The 25147-nt window shown below is 39.3% G+C and overlaps 1 protein-coding gene across 5 annotated transcripts in view; it reads right to left on the bottom strand.

Moving 5' to 3' along the window:
- Nucleotides 1–1063: 1063 nt before the first annotated feature.
- Nucleotides 1064–25147, bottom strand: part of PAX3 (paired box 3) — an 82346-nt gene continuing 58262 nt past the window's right edge. For 4 of the 5 annotated variants that reach the window (XM_030028261.1, XM_030028263.1, XM_030028262.1 and 1 more), the window contains exons 6-9: nucleotides 16764–16929; nucleotides 15417–15631; nucleotides 3033–3279; nucleotides 1064–2500 (exon numbers count right to left, since the gene is read on the bottom strand). In XM_030028261.1, the coding sequence (XP_029884121.1) occupies nucleotides 2466–2500; nucleotides 3033–3279; nucleotides 15417–15631; nucleotides 16764–16929 (663 nt within the window). In that variant the 3' untranslated portion in view covers nucleotides 1064–2465. Of the gene's footprint in view, nucleotides 2501–2928; nucleotides 3280–15416; nucleotides 15632–16763; nucleotides 16930–25147 lie in introns of those variants that run through there. The other variant, XM_030028260.1, reaches the window with a different exon arrangement.

Below are 25147 nucleotides of genomic sequence, written 5' to 3'. Positions count from 1 at the left end.
GGGATTGCAAGTGGGGAAAAAGAGGATTATTTGGCCTTTGTAGCAAGCTTAGGCAACAAGACAAATGCCAAGGGTCAAGTCCTCGGGGAGGGGAAGCAACATTGAAAAAAATCAGAAAAATTAGCAGTTTAGAGCAGGGAATAGGTATTAATAAGAGCCTTTTAAATTTTAATTCTCACAGAAGTTAAAAGCATATCAGAGAAACATAAACTGGAAGGAAAAAAAGAAACACCCTTCCCCCATTTTTCAGTGTTTAACACCCTCTTTTCAAAAAGTATATTCCTTCCTTTTCCAGTGGAAGAGGTCTAGAGTTAAAAGAACAAAATAAAAATAAACCAAAAATAAAATGCACACAGAAATAGAAGCTGAAAGAAATTCAAGGTGGTTACATCCCCCACAAAATGGTGAGAAAATTAGATGTCCACCAAGCCTAGTGTAAAGTAAAATTTCCTCACACACTGATGTGCCACTAAAACTTACTCCATTTGATTTGAAGGGTCTTGCCTGTGTTTCAATCAGCTTGTGTGTAAGCCTATTAAAAAATTCTTAAGGCTTCTAAGGGAAAAAAAAAAAAAAAATTCAGGACAGGTACCACCCATAACTGATTACAAAGTCTTGCATTGTATGAAGCCATCTCAGTTGCCCAACTCGTGCTGGGTTTAAGCCTATTTCACTTTTAAATACGCAGCAAAGGGACAACACTTTTCTCTTGTTGGGAAGACATACTACTGGTACCAATAGCACTTGAGAAATGCATAGTTCATTAACGAACACAGAGCTCCAGGTGGCACATTAGCAGTAGCTGGGCACAGAAGCTGCCTGAGGCTCCCACAGACCTAGGATGTGTGCAGAATATGCTTACATAATGAATACAGTTTGCGTTGAAGATAACATGGTTTATTTCTTCATGATACTCAGATTAAAATGTATCAATGTATTTAGCACAACACTACATTTTAGGACAAAATCATCAGTGCTTTGCAAGTCTTCATAATGTTTATTCATTATAAATAGTAAATATTTACTGAACTTTTTACATGAAAGACATTTGTTTTTTGTTTGGTTTGTTTTTTGTTTTTGTTTTTTTACAACACATGTGTTGTTGTAGAGGCTGCAACACAAAGATAATATTTCATTTTTCCATCACCCTTAAGACCAATGTGTGAACTAACCTCTGTACTGAACCTAGTCTAACTCACTACTTCATAGTCCTTAATGCTAAAAGGAATGTATTTGTGTTCTGCCTCCCTCTTTGTTCCAAGAATCGAGAGAAATAAATAACACCGCCTTCCATTTCCTCTTCCTCCCTCTCAACATCACAAAACACAAATTTATTGACATTCTAAAATGTCACAATGCAAACTTCTTGTAAACCTTGGTTCCTATATTTTCTATATTGGATATCGCTGTATAATTTAAACAAATGTGTCAAATACAGGTCCATCTCTGTCTATGTCCTGTACATCACTAAAAAAAATGTAAACGTAATAATTTCTTCGTATTGTTTCCTGAAAATGACCTTTAAATCATGATTAGCAAGCTGGATTTTAGTCATCCAGCAGACTGCAACATTTCTGTATTTTATTATCAGGAATTACGCACTGCAAAAATAAAAGTACCTGCAAAAATATAGTTCTGATTCTATCTCTATGACTTTGGATGATCCCAAAGTTTGTGTGAGGTACACAGTATTGCACATTGCTAGGCAGTTGTGAAAAATCAGTTGTGGTGTTGTTGATTTTTTTTTTTCCCCCTCCCATGTTTGTTCAAAAAGGTAAAACAGACTAGGAAGTCTCCACATACAAAAAGGTAAAATCTGTTTTTCACGTTACACAAGATCTCGTCTCTTGGTAAAGCAAAACTTGTAAGTGACATTTATTGACAACATGATTACAAAAGCATGGTAAGGTAACCAATAAGTTGCTCTGGAAGTCTTTCGCACTTATCCTAGCTTCCTATGGACTGTGACATTTCCATTTGATGACAATTTCCAGTGTGTAAAATGAAAGAGGTTCTCCTGCCCTTGCTTCAGAAACTGAGCAGTTTTTAAGTTAGACTAAAGTCAGTACTGGATGTCAGATGAGTCAGAGTACGCAGAGCTCAACTGCTCTAAGTTTCAAAATGTTCCATTTGTCCCAATCAATGCACATTAATTTCAACAACAAAAAATGGAATGTTTTGCCAGGCAGTGATATTAAATACTGCTCTGTTTTGTATACCCACTCATAATGAACCATGTCGCATTTACTTATTCATTATTGCTTTTGGACTTTGTCTTCTGTACAGCTTTGTCCAGCCTTCAAAAGTCTACTAAAAGCTATGACTGGAGAGAACATAACAAGCCTGCCTCTCTCAATGGGACTGCCCCAGTTTAGACTGCAGTGCGTTGAGAAGATCCCTCGTATCCAAGCCTTGGAGTGAGACCGGAAAACAAGACCAGCTTTAACTTGAAGTGGACAGTTCATTTATGCAATATCTGGCTTCAGATAATGAAAGGCACCTGCAAAAAAAGCGAAAGAAGCTTTTTAAGTCATGCTGTGACAACCTCACAGCATGGGGCCATGCCAACTACAGGTTGACATTGTCATATTTAATACTGATATATCAAAGGAAAGGGACTAATATTTTTATTCCTAGGACAAGTTTGACAAAACTCTATGTATCTGGGATTATATACTGTAATGATTCTTGAGCTGACCTCATTAAGAACATGTGTTTCTAATAGTGGAATGCCAGTGGTTATTTCATTTTGGACAACCCTTATGTTTTACCTAATGGCAATCAGGTTTCATGTCTCAACAATTAATAACATCAAGATGTTGTTGACATCACTTAAGAAAATAATTATGCAGCAGAAATCTTGCTCGAACAATCAGCTATCTCACCAGTGCAGTCTGCTCAGCTTTGGAGGGAAGTAGTAGTCAGCCATTAGGATCTCTGCTCATAATTTTCTTTGTTACAGACAGAAAGTACAGACCATTGACAAACAGGTACTGTATTGCACTTCACAGTGGAAACGTCCCCATACTCACTTTGTCCGTACTGTCCATACTGGTAGCCTGTGACAGGGTCCATGCTGTAACCCGTGGTGCTGTAGGTCGGTGGGCAGTAGGACTGGGATGTAGGCAGGCTGTCTAAACTCTTCATATGATCTAGCCGCTGGCTGCAGCTGGCTGAGACAGTGGTGGTGGGCTCCAGGCCCCCAGTTAAAGGGGACAGGGCATAATCAGTTTGGGGCTGGTGAGGCACACCACCGTGGTTAGTCAGGAGTCCCATTACCTAAAATAAAAGGTAGAATAATAGAAAGAGTTAAAATATGTGAAGAACTGTATTGCTTACAGAGCCACAGGAGTTCTCAAGTCTATCATTTGATTTCCTAAAATAGGTAGACTGGGTATTCAAACTGTGCTTTGAGTATCTAATCCAAAGAGGAAGTGGAATTTGGTTGCATCATCCACCAAAAAAAAAGCTGATGGCTAACAACCAATAAAAAGTGATACCAAGGGGAAATAAGGAAAAATCATTTTAAAAACTTATGATTTTAGAGTGCCTGATCCTCCTATGCCCTAGCTGGGATCTCTGCAGATGTTTATTCCTTGAGGACTCAAGAGAATAAGAAGCAAGTAGTGGCTCTTTAGCCACACTGACCTGCATGATCTACAAACACAGAAAAGCTGTGAAAAACCTCACACAATTTTCTTTTCCAAGATCAGCAGTCATTAAAATGAAATTAATTTGGAGCGGATCTCAGCAACACTACCAATGGAAGTAACAAAGAATCCCAGCACCCAGAACAATCTGAATACATGGGGAAGGGACAGAGTGGCAGTAACTCCTGCTGCTGCATGCCCCGTGTGCTGGCCTGTGGAGAAATGAACGCGAAAGAGTAAAGTGCTGGTCGTAACACCAGTTCTCAACTTCATCCTCTAAGTTAGAGGACACAACAGAAATAGTCAGGTGTTCCAGACCGGCTTCAAGTCAACTGTGACTCCCTTAATAAGCTGCTTGTACATGAACAGTTATGAAATCAGCAGTCAAGATTAGTTGAAAAGAGATTACTGGAAAACACATGCTTGTCCCTATAAAAGCCCAGCCCCCTAGGCCATAATTTCCAGTAGAAGAGCAAAAAAAATTTCAAAAGCACCTGTGCTTTCAAGCAGGAGTTAAGGAAGCTATAGTGATAAGTTCTTGTACAAAAATCTCTCACACTATAAGTTGGTGTGCATTTCCTTTCCTGGCACATCCCTATAACACATTTTGAAAATAAGTACAACTGAGAGAATTGCTTACTTCTGCTGGAGTAAGTTGCACTTCAAAGCCTGAGAAATAGTCTGCAGCTTATAATGGATGGTGACGTACAGCTTCTGACAAAACAGCATATTCTGATACTTTACAGGTTGTTCTTCCTCCAAAAAGGCATTACAAATATCAGACATATGCTATTTGATAGTCATTTTGCTTTACTGCACTTCTTACCATAAACTAAAAAGAAATTATTAAAATTTGAGTCTATTTTGTAAAGAATAAATTAATGCTTATAAGAACATGTTTGGTTCCTAAAGTTCTGATGCTCCTTCTTGAATTGTATTTATTTTCCATCACAAAAGAAGAGGCATTATTATTGTAGGGAACTTGTGGTCCCAGCTCTGAGTTTTGTTTGTTTTTTAATAAATAAATGAAACAAGACCCAGGAATCATGATTTAAGTAGGAAAGACGACCTATCCAGGTCTTACATGTCTGCTAAGGAAGAGCAAGAAGCGCAAGCAGAGTACTTCAAAAAGAGACACCCAGATACCTGCATTGAGAACATAAAACATCTCTGCATCAGATGCACCCAAGACATCTCACCAAAAAAAAGATGCCGAGAGAAGTTCAATTACTACTTAGAGCCCTAGAATATTCACTTCCATTTCACTAAGCAGAAAAACATGAGTTTGATAGTATTTACTGAAAGTTTCGCAAACTGAAGCATTCATGCAAAAAGAAGTTTCAAAACATAGCCAAAGACTTCATTTAGATGCTGAAATCTTATAACTTTTAAGTTAAAAACACAAAAGAAGAATTTGGATTCCGGCTATAAGATATTTTCTATTTAATTCAAATAATCTTTTCAATGCACAAATCCTATTAAAAGAATTTGAGGTTTATAAAAAACAATTTAAAAAAATCTCTGGAATCGCCACAGACTGAAAAATCTTGTTATTTGCACAGCAACCTGCACAGCATTTTGTCCCAAAAACCCCTAAAAGCTGAAATAACTGGGCTCTCAACTTTTTCATCTAAAAAATTGTTCCTGAAAACTATTAAAATTTCTACAGATTATTTCAGTAAGTTTTTCTATTCTAGGAATTACAAATATTTTTCTTGTACCTTTGGAAAATTATAAAATCTAGCATGCTTAATGATCTGACATTGCATCAGTAGGATATAATATTAGAACCTATGTTCATTTAGATTATATTAATCCTTGTCGTTTAACACTAATAGAGTTAAAAGAAGAGAAAGATCCACAAAAACATAGCTTAACTTAAACATTTACATTGAAAATTACTATTTTATAAAATACTTATGTTGCCAGAAGTATCATGGTTTTGACTACAGTTCAAAACACACATGGTTTATCAGAAATCTGAAGTAAGTGCCCAGCCCTTTCCATTCCCACGTAGCACCTCTGCGATACCAATATTTACAGGGCTTTACCACGTTCTGTTCCAAGTTCAAGAGCAGGGAGAATGGGCTGGGCTCGTGTCGCTCTCGCAGCCCTGCTGGAGTCCCAGCGGCACCCTTCTCTGCGTGAGCCCTCCTCCATCACACGCTGACTCTACCAGGACTTCAAGGACCCACTGCTGAGTAAGCCAAATAGCTATTTTACCAACTATGTACTTTAACTAAACTTTTTTCTGTTTAATGTTTTCAATAGAATAGAGCCCAAGACAACATTATTTGGACTTCGACAGCAAAGACAGTGAGCTCAAAAACGTTGGGATTGGAAGTTATTTTAGAGTTAGAGATCAGCCTTGAAATTTAAACCTGGATCCAGATCTGGTCTCAAAAGGCACTCAAACTTCAGTAGCATCTATATTTGGATAGAGATTTATCTTCTCTGACAAACTGAAATTAGCATTTGATGAGATTTCCTTTAAAAAATTGAAATTAATTAAATAATACAAGTCTTCAGGCATCTTTTTATTAAGTGCATATGCACCTAATAGACACTTTGGAGCAGAACTGGCACAGCGCTCTGTCTCTGAGGTGGAGAAAACTGAAGTCTGAACAGTAACCATCTTCACAGAAATATCTTCTTCAGAGGCCTTTGGAATCATCCTGCAGTTGATTAGTATCTAAATAATTAGATTTTTGGTCATATCTGTTTTGAAAGCTCTAAGGGAAGTAACCTCAGGGCAGAAGTCTTTCGTATGGTATGTGCCATGACCTTATCACCCATACAAGGAGTTACAGGAAGGGCATGGCTGACTTTCACCTCATCAATTAGAAAGCCATTAATGGGCCATGTCTGCAAGATGCTCAGCACCCTCAGCTTAGTGTTGTACAAGAGATGCACCAAGATCTGGATTTTGCAGCTCAGATCTGCTGGTATGAAACAGTATACTTCTAAATAAGTAAACAGATCTGATTGTTTTACAATAATTAAGGAAGAAAATAAATGTATTCAGTCCATACACCATCCAAATTACTGGAAAATACGTACTTCCCTCTGAATTACTTTGGGAGAGCCAAAGTAGTAATTGTTGGCCTCGCTGATCTGGATCCCAAAGAAGTTGAAAGAAAAATCAAGGGCTGATCTAACACCTAGAACCAAATGCTGCTGTAACTGTTCAATTTATTTTAGAAAAGAACTCCTACAAACGCAAAAAAAATCAGGCTGTAAGTTTTTTGGCTATGTATATTTTGTTTGCATTTTTTACAAAACACACACAGCAATGGTGACACATAGCCTTTGAGCTTATACAACAAAAGACAGTATATATAATTGATAAAATAGTTCTATTCTATTAGAAAACAAAGGTGCAATTAGGAATAAGCAAAGAGAACAGAGTGAACTGCAACAACCAAACTCTACAGAAAGTTTACAGAGAGCACATCCCAAGCAATCCAAAATATTCATTAGGACAAATCCCTTGCTGGTGGGGTCAGCACAGCATCACTAGCTGAGAATATGATCCAGAAAGAGAAACTGAATGATGAAAGCCTTAAAGACCATGTATGAAACATCTGGTCCATTATCAGCTATTAGAAAATACTTCTATTATCAACAAAATAAAGGCCATTAAACTGAGAAAAAGCTTATTCTATTTAAATGAAACATTATGCCTGTTAACATGGATGGTATTTTAGGATGTAGGACCTACCATAAGCACAATAAAATTCTCATATGTTTTAATTCATTTACGCATGCCTGCATTTAATATGCTTTGTGACCATGTCTGCAATTAATACGATTTATGAGAAAAGAACATGTGCAATATTTTTTGGGTACAGTGATACATTTTTTTCCCCTCCTGTGAATGAAAGATTTAATGAAACAGCTCAAGGAAAATTGTTGGTAGTTAACGTATTAAGTTGAACTGACAGAATCATGAGTAAACTTTAGTGGAGTTAATGATATCCTCTTATCTGACCCTGACACATTTGCAGCATGTAATTTACAGAAGCTCTGTCCAGGGAATCTTGACAAATGCTCCTAACGATGTCAGGGCAATGTTCCATTCTAATGTAAAACAGATGTGGGTCAGATACCCTCATTCATCACTAACACTGAAAATCTCAAACTCCTTCTGAGATGAATAGCATTACCTGCTGTTAACTCTTTTCACTGTAGAAATATCTCTCAAAAACAATATTGCACAAGAAAGAACACAAAAAGGATGGTTATGATGTGTTAGAATGAGATATTTTAGAAGATTTATTAAAATCAATTAGCTACATGAATCTGTACCTACAGGATCCTTGAACCACGTTGCCGATTCATTTTATATATATATGAATATGTCTGTCAAATACATGAAGAAACCCAACAGAAAGCATTTTCATGCCAAATGGCAAGTGCTGGGATCCACATACTTAGTTAATGAAAATAGGAGCAAATACACTGACTTTGACCATCTGATGATCTAACCTTCTGCATACTCATATCAAATGAAACCTCATACTGATTTCACACCACTAGACATCAGTGGTAGCTACACTGACATTAGAGAAGGTGCACTGATGTACAGTTAGGGTAATTAAGAGGATAAGTTGATTCATTCTGAATTATATTTTTATCTACAGGAGATTACTAATGTTCATAACATTATCACAGTTGTTACGAAACTCATGTCTTTTTTCAGGTGCTAGATCATGGAGTCATGGGACTAGGTAACATTACCAAAATAATTCAAAGAGAGGCTAATTCTTTAGCTCCTGGTTGAATGGAAAAGCTTCAAAATTGTCAAGACAACTGAAAAGGTAAAACAAAGCCCAAAGATAGACATATACTCACAATTTATATGAATCATATACATATGAACATAAGTACATATATAAAATTAAACATCTTAAAACTTTTTCAAGCAGTCTCAGAGATTGTAGGCTCATGAGTTTAAACGCTTGAATGTGGCAATATTACTTACAACAGTTCATAACAAGGCTAAATTTGAGATTAGATTGCTCTCTGCCTGTGAACTCTTCTCCTCCCACCTCTACTCAACCCAAAACACAAAAGAAGGATTCTGGCCATCACGAAAACCAGCCCAGCTGTCACTAGCTGGGCTCTCACACACCTTCCCTCCACAACTGGGATGCATGGGTTTGTTCTCTCTGAAAGAAAACAAACCAAAAATACACCTTTTTTTTTTTTTTTTTTTTTTAATTCAAACACTAGATTTTTTTTTGCTTGCAGATGGCCAGGGGATGGGATCGGCAAAGCTTTCACAGGAGGACTCTCACCAAACTCAACATTTGGCCCTACAACAACACCTATTGCATGATCTACACCTACATGGCTGGATTTACCAACAGAAATTGCTACAAAATCCTAGCCATTTAGATAAAAGCAGTAAGGTATCCATAAATGTGGGGGAAAAAAAGATGCTGGACAAGCATAACTGGAGGAATCCAACCAGTAAGGAAGGGTTTATTCATGAGGCTCCAATTAATGGATATGCCAGGGCCTCTAATGTTAGGGTAATCAGCACTGGGGACAAATAAAAGTGTATTTTGCTGTTCTGACCAGGGGAAGCCTCTTTGTATTCTGCCTCAGTACTTAGTCTTTCTTTTATAAGGAAATTATGACTATTACTGATATCCTGCCAAAACAAAGGTAAAAATAAAACAGTTCTCTCTAGCGAGGTAGGAAATTTTGGAGGAAATTGAGCCTGATACATTTAAAGATGGATACATTGCTTTCTAAGGATTGCTAAGGATGAAATTCTACTCTTTCTGATCCCACTGCAATATATGCTTTTCACTGAATCAAGTTGTGGTATTTTTAGTACCTTTTTTTTTTTTTTAAATCTAAAATATAGAGCATAATTAAAGACTCAAGTGAGACATCTGTGATTACTCATGACAAAGCCCTCATTTGTGTACCAGTCCTTAATTGAATAAATATGCAAGTATTCAGATTCCTGTTGATATTTCTATTTTGAAAATTCCTTGAAGAATCAGAAGTTCACCAATGCATGCCAGTCTTATACTCTATGAAGGCTACCCATACTTTCACTTAACAAGTGGTTTAAATTGAACTTCTACATGTAGCAAAAGCAAAAAATTATTTTAAGGGCTGCAGTGATGCTGAATACTCAGCCTGTGTATATTCTAAATGGTACAAATTATTATGGAGGAAGATAAGTCAGTTTTGTGAGCCATATCATTAAAAAAGGGTTAAGAAAACCAAGAAACTGATATGGTTTATATATAGTGTCATTTTACTCTTACATTTTTGTATTTAAGATATCTATATTTTTTATGGTATTTCTAAACATTTATTCTCATCAAGTTATGGTACAAGTGGCTTAAGTTTCCAGAAAGGTCCAGAGCTTTTTTTATCTCCATGTAAGTTTTCTGAGCTGTAAGAGGAGACCTGTTTTTTGAAGGCTGAAGCCCCATCCACCTGCCCCAACCTTTCTGGCATGGTGGGGATGGAGGTGGAAGTAGGCCCTGAGAGAGAAGTTAAGGAGGACATTCAAAATGTAAGGTCACCTGTTTATTGTTGGTTTTATATTAATATATTTTATTATATATGTTATATTATCTATAAATGTATTTTTATAATATTACAATATTTACAGAACAAATAATAAATGTTATTATTCTTGCACCATAACCGTTATGAAACTATTGGATCTCATCTATTTTTACCCACTCCAGAAACAAAAATAATCAATCCCATTGGCTGAACTTTTTTTTTTTAAAAACAAAGCAAAACAAAAACTCGTGTTCATGAAAATGATATCATGTGAATTAACTTTCTTCTTCACAAAGAAATCCCTGACCTCTGTCTCATGTTCTTGGGTCATTAAGCAAAAAGCTCTCAAAGCCAAGTTCATTGTGACAAAGATCATGAGATCATTGGTGTGGGACTTGGATCCAAATGAAATGTTTCTGTGGGCAACCAGCTGGACAGTAATTCAACAGAAGGTATAGGAAAAAGTATAATAAATTAATAGTTGCTTTTTCGTTCCCCTCTTGCCCCTCTTAATAAGGGAATGCAAGTTTTTAGCCACTGGTTCCTGCGTTTCCCTTAAAAACAGAGTTAACAAGACAATATGAACATATCTAACTGATTCGACAGCTGCCATCAGATCCATCCTTCAGGTTAATGAAAACCAAGTGCTCTCAAAGACTTAAGAGAAGCCAATTGCCTAAGATCTACCTCACCAAAAAAAGAGTTACAGGATAATTCTTAAACTCAGGCAGTGAAATGTTTTGACAGTAGAAGAAAGAAACCTTGAAACAGCTTGCATCTTTACTACTGTTCATGGCAAAGTTTGGAATTTTCATATCAAGATTATTCCTGAGCTCCAGGTAATGACATGAGAACTGCAAACTTTGTTAAAGACTGTTACGATCTTCTACACAACCCATTCAACATTCAATCCGCTTCCTGTTTTGAAACTGTGGCCTTTAAAGCTACCGGTTTGACTCAGTTATGGGGGAAGATGGCAAGAAAAAGGAAAAAGTAAATCTGCAAAGTTTTCTAGAAGGCAGGGAGGAAAAAAAATTACGTCCAGCAGGAGACAGGTTATGCACGTTTGTTCTTTTTCCAGTAAAAACTTAACACTGCAGTACTATTTGAGCCTGGGTATCCTACAGATTAAATACAGAAAGCAAGTGGCCTCCTGGGCAGCAATGAGAGCAGAGTATTGCCACTCCGTCTGACTCCATGAGCAGTCCAAAGCAGCACGCTTCAAAACCAGCAAACTGCCTGAACTGCCTAGGGTAGGGCAAACTCTGCTGCTTTGACACTAATAAAAAGCACATGACAAGGTCAGGGGATGCCCACGTACACCAGAAAAACCTTTTTCCTTTTCTTAAATGAAGCAGTTCAAAATATTGATATCCTGTCTTAAAACCAATCTGTTCTCTAGTAAGACTGTACACCTGCAGTTGCAAGACAAATATTTTTGCAGTTGCTCTTCTGCTTTCCATGGAAGAACTGGCAATGACTGTTAATGCCAGGATCAGAAAGTGACATGCCAATTCAGAGGCACGCTTAAGTCCTGTACACACATATTAACACATAGATATGCTACTGCCTAATAATTTTGAGTTAACAAACGTTTGTTAAAAGAAAACACACTGAGCAACGGAAACCTAATTTGAAAAGGAAATACAATATTCCCATAAACGAATGCATGAAAGCCAAGAAGCTGCATAATAGGCATAGAAAACATTAAAATATGCAATTTACATATATTACACACTAATAATCTCCATTCTGACGTTATATTTAAAGAGCTCTGGCTGAGATAGCATGCTTGCAGTTTGGTTGCTTTTTCATGAAATACAAACAAGGAGACTCCTGGCTACCAGTTCCCTGAGACATTAATATTCCTGCACAAGTCAAGCCTTTGCATGTCTGTAAGACAGAGATTCTCTCACCACAGCCAGGTAGTAACGAGTAAACCAGATGAACAAGGAGAATAATCAGTCATGTAGAGGAGATCTGCAGGTCTTGTCTTGATGTTAAAACATTCTGAATATTAACAATGTGGGACTGTTTCTATTCTCTTATTCATTTAAACAAGAGCAACAACATTATCTTTTCCAGCCTGCAAGACAGGTACATTGTGGAGCATTCTGCTTCCTAAAAATGACCAAGACATACAGTCCTCTCTAACTTCCAAATTCAAGGCTAACAATAAAAATAAAATTACAGCACCCTAGCCATCTCCACTTGTCCTTTGCCTTCACCCAGTGCTTGGCTTAAACAACATATTTGTCCATCATATTCAAGAACAAAGTTAGAAAAGAAACACCCTGCGTGGAAAATAAAGCTTCCCTGGGGGTCTGCATGTCAGACCCTCATTTGGAATAAGCTGAAGTCAAAGGGGAAAAGGAGGTTTAAGTCTGGTAAGAATATGATCCCGTGAATCTTAATATTAGATTTTGTTCTGCATGTTCTGAGGGTTTTTTTTTAAATCACAAAAGATTATTCGGGCTTCAACAAATCTCCCTCCTCCCGCTAAAGTCACCATAAATTCAGCTTTACACACAGTATGTCCAGAGCATTTGCCTGCGAGAGAGACAGCGATGGGTGGAAACATTATGCTAATTGCTCACGCCCAGATTTATTGTGGTCAAAAATCCACCAGCTAGTAAAAAGACCCTCTTTCCTTCTCATCTAAATTCCTCGCACATAGGCAGGGCACTGCAACATGCCCACTCAGCAGGAAAACTGTTTGTCTTTCTTAATGAAATCCCCAACACAGAACTGGCTTCCGACTTGCCGGCCACTGCTACCTCAGCCGCTCGGTCAGCACCTGGGCACCTGCGGGAAGAGGCATCCCAGGGAAGTGTGACAAGGGGATGAACTGCTACACAACCCACGACTAAGGGGCATTTCATACGCAGTAACATGGCGTGTACGTGAGCCATGTCTGAGGATCTTTTGGGTGTAAAGCACAATGCTCTTTTGCTAGAATTCCACAGTTTGTTGCACATAATTTACATATTTGAGGTGGTACCACTCAAACACAAAGCCTAGGTATGTCATTTTATACATACATGCATTTTATACATGTCTCTAAGTCATTGTTTAAGCCCCAAAACTGTTTTAGAGGAGCTGTTGGTAACACTGCATGAATTTCGGGCCAGGCTTTTTGTTTGTTTGTTTGTTTGTTTGATGGAGAGATCTTTATCAGTCAGCGTAGGTAATCATTCAGTTGCCAGGAAGCTGTTCAAAATCTAAATGGATATAAGTAATCTCCTGTATGCATTCAGCGATGAACGCATGACGTCAGCTTTTGAGTGATCGGCCTCCTTAACCTGTCAGTAGAGGTGCAGGACATGGCCAGGACCTCTAAGCGCTGGGGTAGAAAAAAGGTTTCAAAAGTCTAAGGAAAAAACCCCCAAATAACAGAAGTTTCAGAGCGTAAAGACAGGGCTGGGTGTAAAGAAACACAGTAACTGATTAAAGTTGTCTAATCTGCTCCAAGATCTCCTTTTGATTATATCAAACCTCAAATCAGAAAGACTGGGGCGAGGAAACCTGGCCTTACTTTTTTCTCCCACTTTACCCAGACATCACAAGATTTCTTTACTGTTGCGCTCCACTTTGGTGTCACAGACAATAAAAGCTTTGTGAAAGGAAAAAAGATCACATTTTCCATAGCCAGAACCAACATACATTTACACTGACACTAACAACTACTTTTGATGGATTAACACTGAATCCCAGAAGATATTTATGTCAAAAATGTGGAAGTCTTGCACACTATGAAACTGGCCATTAAAAAAAAAAAAAAAAAAACAAACAAACAAACAAAAAAAAGGAAAAATGCAGCAACTAATATAATGTCATAGCTTTTGTTGGAGATTGCATTTAGCAATCAGAATTCTTTAGAACAAAATCCATTCAAGTCTTGTTGGAAGTACTTCCGTTTGTTTTTCTGTTGGTATTTTTTTCCTGAGATTTCAAGCCACAAAGTTTTGTACCCCACTCTATGCTATAGGAATCTGTGAAACTTAATTACATTTACTGTTACAAAAAAGGGTTTATGAACTTTTGCCTTTGGGCAAAAATGTTTATTTCATTGCCTTTGTTATTCATTCTTTTCAACTCCAGTGCCTTTGAACTTTTCAGCTGCACAGAGTTATCACCGTTGCACAGGAACCAGGAACTGTACTCCCAAGATGCAAACCACAAGTTGAAGAAAACGAAGGAGGCAAAGATATACGAGTCGTTATTTTGGCCACCCTTTGTGCCATTAAAATCTCATTTTCTGCCTATTAGAATGCCCTCTCCCTGCTTAGGCAGTGGTGATAGTCAGTGATTAGTGTGTAATTGAGTATAATTGTCTTTTCACTTCTCATTTGTGTCATTCTGAGCTTCTCTCTGTTTTTCTAACCACTGAGAGGAAAAAAGGGTAGAAAGCAGATAAAGCTGTTAAAACTCTCACTTTCAGCCCTGAAGAGATTCCTGATTGTAATTATAGATTGCATCCTCTTTGTGACTTCTCAGAATTTAGTGGACATCTCTTTCCAAGCACCTGGGCAAAGCTTTCGCTAATAAACTAAACTACCATCTATTCAAGCTTTAACTAATAATGTCAGCTTCAGACAGATGCCGTGTGTAGGAAAATTTAACCAACCTTTTGACACTCAATTATCAAGGCAATTTATTAACGTGATTTCCTAAAAAGAGCTCACACAAATTAGAAAAACAATTATGGTATTCATGCATTTATATATTGCCAAAGAGCAGTAATACTCCTAATTTATGTATTTATAACTCGATTATAGCTCATCTCAATGGACACTGTTCAGCCCTTGGAACTCTCCTCGTACAACTTGCCTGCAATTTTCCTGTACCATTCTGTAAAACCTTGGTGAGGTTATCTTAAGGAGATATTTTATTCACAGAAGAACTGCACTATCTACTTTCTGTACCTAGCAATGGCTCTTCAGGAGAATAGCAGTACATTACAAATGCTTGACAATTGAATGTAAACACGAAGCCTGCATGATTACATTATAAATCACTTGAAATTAAATATAAGCTCTGACTCTTGATTCAGCCAGTAGGAGGAAAAAATAAAAAAAGAAGGAAACTAGCAAACTGAAATCATGTGGCTTGTATAAAGAATACATTATGGTTTAAATTTGGCAATTCATTATACTGTGGCCTGAGGGAATAGACTCTTTGGTTCTGGTATACAGCAAATCCTCTGTCTGAAAACACAGGACTGACCTGAGGTGAAAGGCCATTGCCAATGGCAGGGTTCATGGGATTTGAGGGCCCGGACGGAGGCACAAAGCTGTCTGTATAGCTGGAAAATCCATGCCTGGTGCTGGGTAGGCAATAGGCAGAGCTGCTCTCTGGATTTGAAGGGAGGCTGCTTTGGTGTACAGTGCTTGGAGGGAGAGGCTGAGGTCTGTGGACGGTACTGCTTGGATCAGACACGGCTAGAAGCAAAAGAAACATGTTGATATGTTTTCCTCCTTTTTTCTGGCATAATAAGTTCATTATGTGAAGCTCACCTTGACAGAATTGCATCAGGACCTGCATCTAAGTACTAGTTAAGTAGAAAGGCAAATCTTTAATATTGCTAGATATTTAACTGGCCAATAAGATTACAAAAAAATTCTTAAATAGACTGTGAAAATCATAACACACACATGCAGTTTTCAGACAATTTTTAGTGGGCACATACTGTTCAGAATTGATACAGCAATATTTTTTATGTATATGCACATATATAAAGGGAAAGCTTTATTTGCTTAGAAGACTGGTAACAGGCTTTCCCCTCCTGGTCACAGCACAGAGATTCTGCTGTGGTTTGTAGTGAACCTAGCAATGGATGGGAGAAGCCCTGGACTTTGAAAAATTTCCTTAATTAGAAGATCCACCAACAGTTAGAATCCAAATCTCAAGGAGGGAGCAGGAAGAGTGCAGTAACTTGTTTTATAAAATTTCAACCATAGGGTTTTTCTTTAAGAGTAAAATCTAACGTAGCCTACATTTGAGGCTCTGTTCCCTCCCCACCCCCCCCCCCCCAATTCATCAAAGTTCATAGAATTTCTGATAACATTAAGACAAATTTTTACAATACTGAGACTTGCTACTATCTAATGTGAAACAAGATGGTCTGAATAGCTGGTTTTTCCGCCATCAGATCAATATTCAGCGTATTTACAGAAGTTTCCAGTGCACCATCATCAAAAGCAACAAAGACGACAGAACACAACTGCTGCCTCCTTCCCCACCACGCCGGGCACTCTCGGCAAAGGAGGCCAATGCAATAGAAGGGTAGGGAAGCGTGTACATCGCTTTACCAACGCTGCACCTCTGCCATGCAGGAGGCTATTATTTCTCTAGCTAGCACCGTTCACATGTAACCAGCCCTTTCTTGCAGCAAAACAAACCCTAGTTTTACATGCTTAAAATGAGCAGGCTTGCAAGGTCCTCACTGACGCAGACCCTAAATTAGCCAACACCTCTTTTTCTACATTAGAGAAGAAAATATTTCTACAACAGATCAACACAGGAAATGCTCCAATAACGCTATGTTAACCAAGTACCTGTTGGCTACTGTACCTTGTGGTATGGAGGTGGGTTGATAAGAGGGCTCAGAGAGCTGGTATGTCGGCAAAGTTGGCATGGCACTGGGTGGAAATCCTCCTGGGATCAGATGGTTGAAAGCCATCAGTTGATTGGCTCCTGCCTGTTTCCTCCATCTAGCACGACGGTTACTAAACCAGACCTACAAATGTTTTAATTAGGAACATTTTATTTTTATACATTTAATATGGGTGCATCAGAAATAATAGCATTGTATTTCAAATGCATTCAGTGTCTGAGATGAGAGATACAGAAGATGCGCACTGGGCTCAGAGCTCCTAGACGAGAAAGGAGCCCTTGGCACAGATTTGCATGGTTCAACAGACAGGACACAGGAATCCTGAACCCTAGTTTCCTCTCAAATACAGCCTCTCCTGAGAAAGAAGCTGACTAACGCTGTCAAGCTTTAGTGCTTTTAATCACTATCCTTGCTGTGCCAGATTTAAAGAGAAAGGGAAAACATCTCTCCATTTGATCTAAGTGCCAGCCAAAGCTATTTGGTCTGGATGGTGTTGTCTTTACATTTAATTTGCTGGCAAGTTAGTGGCATCACTTAATGCACTGTTGGAAGGTGCTTGTATTTATATATTGGGATACTATATTGCCCTAATGATCAACAGAACTTTAAGCTTTTAATTTGAAAAATACAAGCCCCATGTACAAAGCACACAAATCCCTCCCATTAAGTTTTCCTGTACTCACATATGTACAAAACATCTCTTAATAAACTTGACATTAACAGTAGATCAGAATTTCAGTACTAGATTAACATTTCAGAAACACTTTGAAATCTGTTTCCAGGACAGGGTACTAAACAGATGGGGTTTGGATTAGTGGGACATTTTAGCTATAAATCTGCTTTCCTTCACGTCATTCTCAGTTCATGTTTTAAGTTTTCCAAGTCTTGGATGGCTCTTATTACCTCCAAGAAAGGACAAGGCAAGACTTCACAAATGCAGACATAATAAGAGTTACAAAACACATAGGTTAGTATTGATATTATAGCAATTACACATGCCACAAATGGGAAGGGCAACCAGCCACAGCAGGGATGCCTGGACCATTGTGCCTCCACACTGCCCTGCTGCAGGTAAACCAACTTCTAGATTAGAGTGCTCAGGTCCATGAGGTGGACCACCACAGAAAACAAAGGTTGTTTGAGATAAGGGAGGCTACGTGCATTTGTAAACAAGCAGACAATTACTCATAACTGTACACCCTGCAGCAGCTGCAATGATCATCGGTGGATACTATCAATCAGATAAGACCTTAACTGAGTGTTAGCATCTCACAAGGTACATCTGCACAGCCTGTAAGGCAGCCTGGCCTGAAAGCCACCGAGGCACGTTAGCTGATGAGCCACATGTAGACGTATTTGTAAAAGTAAGTTGGGTCTCAGATCTGTCACCCTTCCTGCAAGCAGCCCATGCTGACTTATGAATCAGCCATCATAGACTGGATTTCTAGGCGTAACATCATTTACAAACCATGAGCGGCCCTTACGTAAGAGCGTAACAACATTTTGGACTACGCGGTAGGCTTCTCCTCTGCTTGCTATTTCATGGCACAAGTGGTGGGACTCACTGGGCCATCTGGTTTCTGATGTGGGCCATCTGTCACCATGTAGTTTGATCTAGCTTCATCCTCTTTTCAGAATGAGATGCTTAGTTCACACAGCTGCTGCCTCCTTTGGCCACAACGTCTACTCCTCAATTACACACTCCCACTCAAGTTTAAGATTTAGGACAGAGGGATAGATGGAGCCTCTGCTCTACCTCAAGAATCCCTCTCTTGGTTTTTTTTCTGTACATACTAAATGTCCCTCTGCCTCCACATGAACCATTTCTGAGAGCAGCTAGCAGGGACAAGGCACTGGGGCTGGAGATGTGAGTTCTGTGATGAGCAATAGTTGAGGATGGGTCTAGAGTCAGCAACATTTTTTTACTTTCTCATCCTATAGACTTCTATATCGTTTTCCACCTCTCCTTACCCTTTGCCTCCCTCACTGACATTTAAGTCTACATTTCTCATTTATTCCTCACAGACTCCTTCCACCTGCTTATGTCTCCCAAAGCCCACCAGTCTCACACTCCTGCAGCAGTATCTTTTGAAGTGACCACAGAGAAAGAAAAATGGGCAAGACACACTGAAGAGGGAGGAAGAGGCTTTGCTAAAGAGCCAAAAAGCACTTAGGAAGGATAGTGGAGGTCAGAGAGGGAGCAGGGAACAGCAAACACACATTGTAATTAGCCTACCCAGGTCATTAACTCTGTCTTTCTCCATGATACTCTCCCTTCTTCAGGTCAATAAGGTTATCTGATGATCTTCAAACACTTTAGGAACACTAACTGAACTACACTACATGAGTGGATTTCACTGAGGAAAATCGGGTAACAAGATTTTGTTTCCTCTACAGATAAGCATTTGCCTTCAAGCCCTGGTTCTTTATTAAAATGAGTCATATCCCAGACTTTAATTCAGTAGCGAGTGATTTGCAATGATGCCAAATTTTATGCTTTTATTTACAGATAGATTTTGGCTCATTTTATAGATTTGCATTTTTTCCAGAACTGCAGATATATATTAAACATCCCTGAAAGGGACACACTCAACAGTATCAAAAACTCTACAGCAGCCCCCCTGATGAACATACTTGCGCAGAGCTCTGTTGCCACCTGGAGCCCCATTAAATTAAGTGGGACTCTGCAGAGGCGCAGGAACCTGCCTGGGCTGTGCTGAAACACTGTGTATTACCACCTCAGTTCCATTGGGACATGCTAAATGGGTGCTACTTGACTGGCACCCATGTCACATGCTGCTGGCACAGCCATGGCTCCAGGCTCATCGGCTCCGGCCACTGCCACTCCACTGCCTTGCCGCCCCATCAGCCGCAGCACCCACCTTCTGCCGCTTGCCCTGGCTTCTTACTTTCCCTGGGCAGCAGGAAGGCAGAGGGCACCTGACTAGCACCAGAGTCAGTCCAAAACTAATTCACCAAAACCCCTTGAACAAATTCAAAACTGCAGAGCAAGTCTTATTGCCACTAATACCGCACCACGCACTCATCACTACAGAACAGTAGAGGCACATACAAAAAAACCAAAAAACCCCACACCTTTACAGTAAGCACTGGGGCTCCGATCCACACACGTACTTCTTTCCCTTTGATTTTAACGCGCTTCAGACCAGCCTTGTTAAAAATACTAGAAATAATTTATCTTTAAAATGACCATAAGTGTGGCCCCGACTCTTACCATCACAGGTTTTTACAAATGAACACACTGAAGCTCTGAATCTGTAATTCCAGATGTTTTAACACAATAGTTTGTACTATTGTTACTATTCACTGTCACTATGTCATGGCTTCACCCTTTTCACATGGCCTGAGATTTGGTTTGCAACTGTGTTTAACTCCCATTTTAAACCAGGTAACTGCAGATTTCAGATGTTGTTTTGTGACAGAACACAACGAAGAAGTAATGTAACAGTAAGACATCAGAAGAAAAATACTAAATTAAATAATGTTAAATGGGAGAGTTTAAAAGTTGAAAATCAGTTTTGCAAAGTCAAGAAAAAAAAATCACTTAAAACTAAATAACTCAAACCTAAATCTTTTATTTACATTTTATGTAATGTTTATTAAAATTAGCCAGATCCCAAACTTTATCCAGTAGCAGTTATATGCTTTCTATGTTAACTGAAATTATTTATTTTATTATTATTTTTTAATCATAGTATTTCACTTAGACTATATTCCACTGCCTTGACTTATTCTCAAGAGTTCAGGAAATTTTTTTTTTTTTAAATCAGCACATATCATGAAGAATCCATGTGCACTATTACCATTAATTAAAGAAATCTTGAAAAATTTTGCCAATATCAAGCCAAGACTTAAAAATAAATCCAGTCACCACAAGCCAATGTGTCTGCTTCGAAACATATTGTAAACACCTGGGGAAATATTTTCTTTTGTTTGTACATTTCCAACATGATTTAAACACAACGTCCTCTTATGTTCAGCAAATTTCAGCTTCCACCAGCATGACAAAATCCTCATCTTATGAGTGGCCTTTTCAAATGTAGCAGGTCCCCATAGGATGCTTCTGCTCTCCCCCACCCTTCCTTCTGAGAGGGAAGCGATCATCACCTGGGTGCAGAGATGCTCAGAGTATAATGCATCCCCTGGTAAAGATCACCAGTGTCATACTGTGAGAAAGTGCCACCCTGCAGTGGGCATAACAGAAAACCAACTCTAAACTATCTATCTACTTAATCTGACAAGCAAATGTACTTTGTGTGTTGCCTTCACCAGCAACAGCATAGATCTCAGTGGAAGGCAGGCCAACCCAAGATAGTACTTCAAATCACCGCTACACACTGAATTCCCCCATGGAAGCAAAAGCAGCAAATAAGAAGGCTACTGCATTTTGGAGACTCAAAACATAGCATTCTTACACAAACAGTACTGTGTCTGAAGGAATATGATCTACTTGTGTTGGTGTAACATGCAGGAGCTCTAAATTAGGTCAGCATAGTGCTTGGCGCTGTGCAAATGCAGACACGGACAGAGGAAGCATGGCTTGTCTGAGGGACCCAAGCATCCAAAAGCAATGTCTGCACCACAAGGCAAGTCACATTCATTTTAGTGAGGCTCTGGCTCCCCAGTTTCTATGTCACTTTCTAAGATGGAACGTAAATTACCCAGATTATTTGGAAACAAAATCAAACCCCGGTGTCTGGCCAAAATTTACAATCCAAAAAACAGAACTGATGAGGGTGAAATTTAGAGCAAAAGGGAAAAAGAAACTAGTCCTTTAAGGGAAGTAAGTATTGGAGGCTCCAGTTTTTCAAGCATCTGGAAGTGGACTGATCAAAAAAGAAATCACTCCGCAACACAATATTAAAAAAGTATTTTGCACCGATGTAGAATGGATGAGGTGAACTAATGTTTCCCCCCCTCTGTTTTCCAATATGTAGATCCTGCCTTTTATTATCATTTTTCCTTGAAGTAGTTTGCAAATGATCATGCCAACATCTTATTTTATTTATCTCAACAGACTATTCTTTAAAAGATGCATTTATTCACTTGGGAACACACTAGTGTAATTAGCCTTGACATTTCAACAGTCTGATCATAAACACAGAGTGCTCTATGTGCTTTTAAGGCAAAAAGATTTCTGATCCAACAGAGCAAAACATCTGAGATGTGAATTTTGCAGAAAACCCGTGGATATTTTGTTAAACACAGTCCTGACCATTGCAAGCATGAGTGCCAAAAACACACAAAGTCAGAAGACTGGTGCATTGTTAACAGCACTTGTAATTTTAGAGGCGGGGGGTGGTGGTTTTTTTCCCCTTTTGCCTTATGATATTTTTCATGGTAACTGCCTCTCCCTTCCCCCAAAATTCACATGTTCAAAATAAAGTCTGACCATCCTGCAAGCAGGAGTCCTTGGTGGGTGTGCCATCAGGGAATGAATTTGGGGTGCACCAGAAGCAGTGGGGCTGCTTTGTGAAGAGGGGAGGTTGAAGAAGTAAACTGCTAATGAAGCTGGGCTGCACCAGCCCGGACGGAGCTGACTCCATTACCTTTGCAAAACACGGGAGCGTGACTTCTAAAGACACCCACAGTGTCTGGTCCTGCAGTCCCTGTTGATGCCAGACCTAGATTTACTTCAGAAGCCTTCAAACCAGTCTGCACAGGCACTTTCACCCTCTTGCCAGACCAACAGCTGACACCAGCCCTTGTGCCTGCCTGCCTGACCTGACTGGGAGTTCATTCAGAGAACATGAAACAGCAGGGAAAAAAGGAAAAAAAGGGGTTTTTTTCCTCCCTTTTCTTTTTTTGCAGTAGCATGAATTTCCATCCTGGCTCACCACAGTATCAGATGAGCTCCAGGAAAAGCACTGCCAGAGACCAGCAGTAGGAAGAAGAAAGAGTAGAAACAATTGCTTTTTAGCAACAACTAGTTGGTAAATCAGCTTCACTGCAACATCTGCACACCCCCAGCCTCACAGGAATAAGGTCTGCTGCGTGTGCAAGAGGCACACCATGGGTAGGCCTGTTTCCTCACAGCATCCCAAAGTGGTGCAGCCAGCCTGCTGAGAACGACCCGCCCCGACCGCCAGCGGGAACACCGCGAGGCAGCAGGTTCTCCGCTTGGGTTCTGCCAGGAGCTGTTGTTTATGGCGATGGGAAGTCATGCTGATTGGAATACAAGGAGTTATCAATGTGATAGAAACCAGAGGTTTTTTAAAAACAAATGGGGCAGGGAGTGGGGGGAGGCAACACACCACACACAAAAAAAAAAAAAAAAAAAAAAAGACCAGACCAAATAACTACTGGGCTGTGCCAAAGGGAACAAGGACTTCCAACCACCTCCCAGTGCGATCCAACATACTCAAGTCTCATAGGTTTCTTTGAGAAGACTTTGTCTCAGTCCTACACAAATACTTCTAAAACACTGCAGCTGAATACTTCTGCAAAATATTGAGTAATAAGCAAATTGAACTGTGTATTTATAAATTAAAGCGCCACTAATTTGAGCCCTCAGGCAGCAGGGACCAGAAAAAGAGAATCAAAATCACATCCCTTCTTTTCCTTTATATGTAAAAATGTCGTCTTAGGACTCCATATGTTTGTAGTTGGCTAATTTACCCATAAGAATTTCTCCTTTACCCTGCGGGGGGGAATCTGCAATTACAGGGTTATCTACTACAAGAATGCACAGAGCATTTTCTTTCTTTATCCTATATATTATGCAAGAGGGACAGCCTCAAGAAAAGGCACTAGAAATTCTCCATAAACCACATCAGGAATAACTGTAAAGATCTGCTGGAAGGTTTCAAATGTTCCTGAATCTGTCCTACATTCCTTTACCCCATCTCCCTGTAGGACTGTGCAGTTCAGCATACAGGCTCAAACTGTTTCAGAGGAGCTGAGGGCAAATTAAGACTTTTTTTGGCACAAGTCCTCCCTCCCCCATGATTTCCCAGTGAATGCTTTTTACTGTTTGCTACTGAGACTATTAAAACTGAGATATTGCACTTCAGAGCTTTCAAACCTTATTACTAGCTTAAAAGTCATAATTTCTCCTCTCACCTTTTGCCCCCACTATCTTCTTCTTCAAACCATCTCTTCCCCTCCCTGTACCACAGTGAAACAAAGAAAACCATATGCAAGCACAGCACTTAAATATTTTTATCATTTTTCTTCTCGTTACTCAAGACTCCTGAGCTCTTGGACTTCTTTTATTTACTGAGGTTGTAATAAGCTTTTCACAAAAGCTTACAAGCTGATTCTAAGTTTGACATGGGAACATTCAGCCCCATCCTAGAAGCCTGAAGAGATCTGCCTGAATTTTCAGACATGCTCTTTTGTTAAAAATATGTTTCTTTTGGAAGTTTTCAAGCAAACCAATTTAAACCTGAGATGTGGCCGAGAAGAAACTTTTCAGGATAGGACATACTCATGTTTCAGAATTTTTTCTGATTTCCCCTGCTTTTTCACCATTATTCATGGACTAAAAGAATCCAAACCAATTTCTCCCATTGCCTTTTGGGGTTAAACAGGAAGGCCATGTGCCAGCCGCTTCTCACAGCAGGACCTCCTGTCCTGCACAATCCCATACAGCTGGGGGCACATCCTCAACATGGTCCAACACGCAAGCCTCACACATCACATTTCTGATAATTTGGGAGGCCTGCCTTCAACACGCAGCCCAAAAAGATTTGTCTGACTGGCCAGCCCCCATTGGCCAAGGCAGGCTCCTGGCCCTCTGCCTGCCACGGGACAAACCTGAACCTTATTTAAAAATCTTTCACCAAAAGATTGAAGCAAACACCTCCCACCATCAATCTGAAACAGTCTCCAAGCTGCTGCCAAAGTTCACCCAGTTCATCCAGGTCTAAAAATAAGCCTGATGTGGGAATCAAAAGGTGGCCAGAAAAGATGCTACCCACTTCATTCCTTATGTGCTATTTGTTACAGAAACCATAACCGCACTGCTCTGAAGCTCAGAAAGAGCCTTTGATCTTTATCTACGCTGGGGAAAATTTCACTTTTAGAATTCGCCTTCAGATCGAGTCAGTAAAAACAGGCCACAGACCTTAAGGGCCTGCACTGCAACTTAATGATGGTTTTAATGAGGTTTTAAACTGGACCAGTAAAGCACTGCATGGTTGTGATTTTTACTCGCAATATGTGAATCTTTAACCGCACATTCCCAGGGCATTACTACTATTTTTTTTAAATGAAGGGTCATCCTTTGGGACTCTACTTAATGTTTCTGAATTGTATCTGATGAATGAACAAGACCAAAGAACTTTCCCCTTCCTGCTCATCTAACGTGCAGAGAAGA

Source organism: Aquila chrysaetos, chromosome 10 (assembly GCF_900496995.4).
Source record: "Aquila chrysaetos chrysaetos chromosome 10, bAquChr1.4, whole genome shotgun sequence".
Taxonomy (NCBI): Eukaryota; Metazoa; Chordata; class Aves; order Accipitriformes; family Accipitridae; genus Aquila; species Aquila chrysaetos.
Note: the sequence above shows the minus strand (reverse complement) of the source record. Positions and strands in the feature narration are given on the sequence as shown.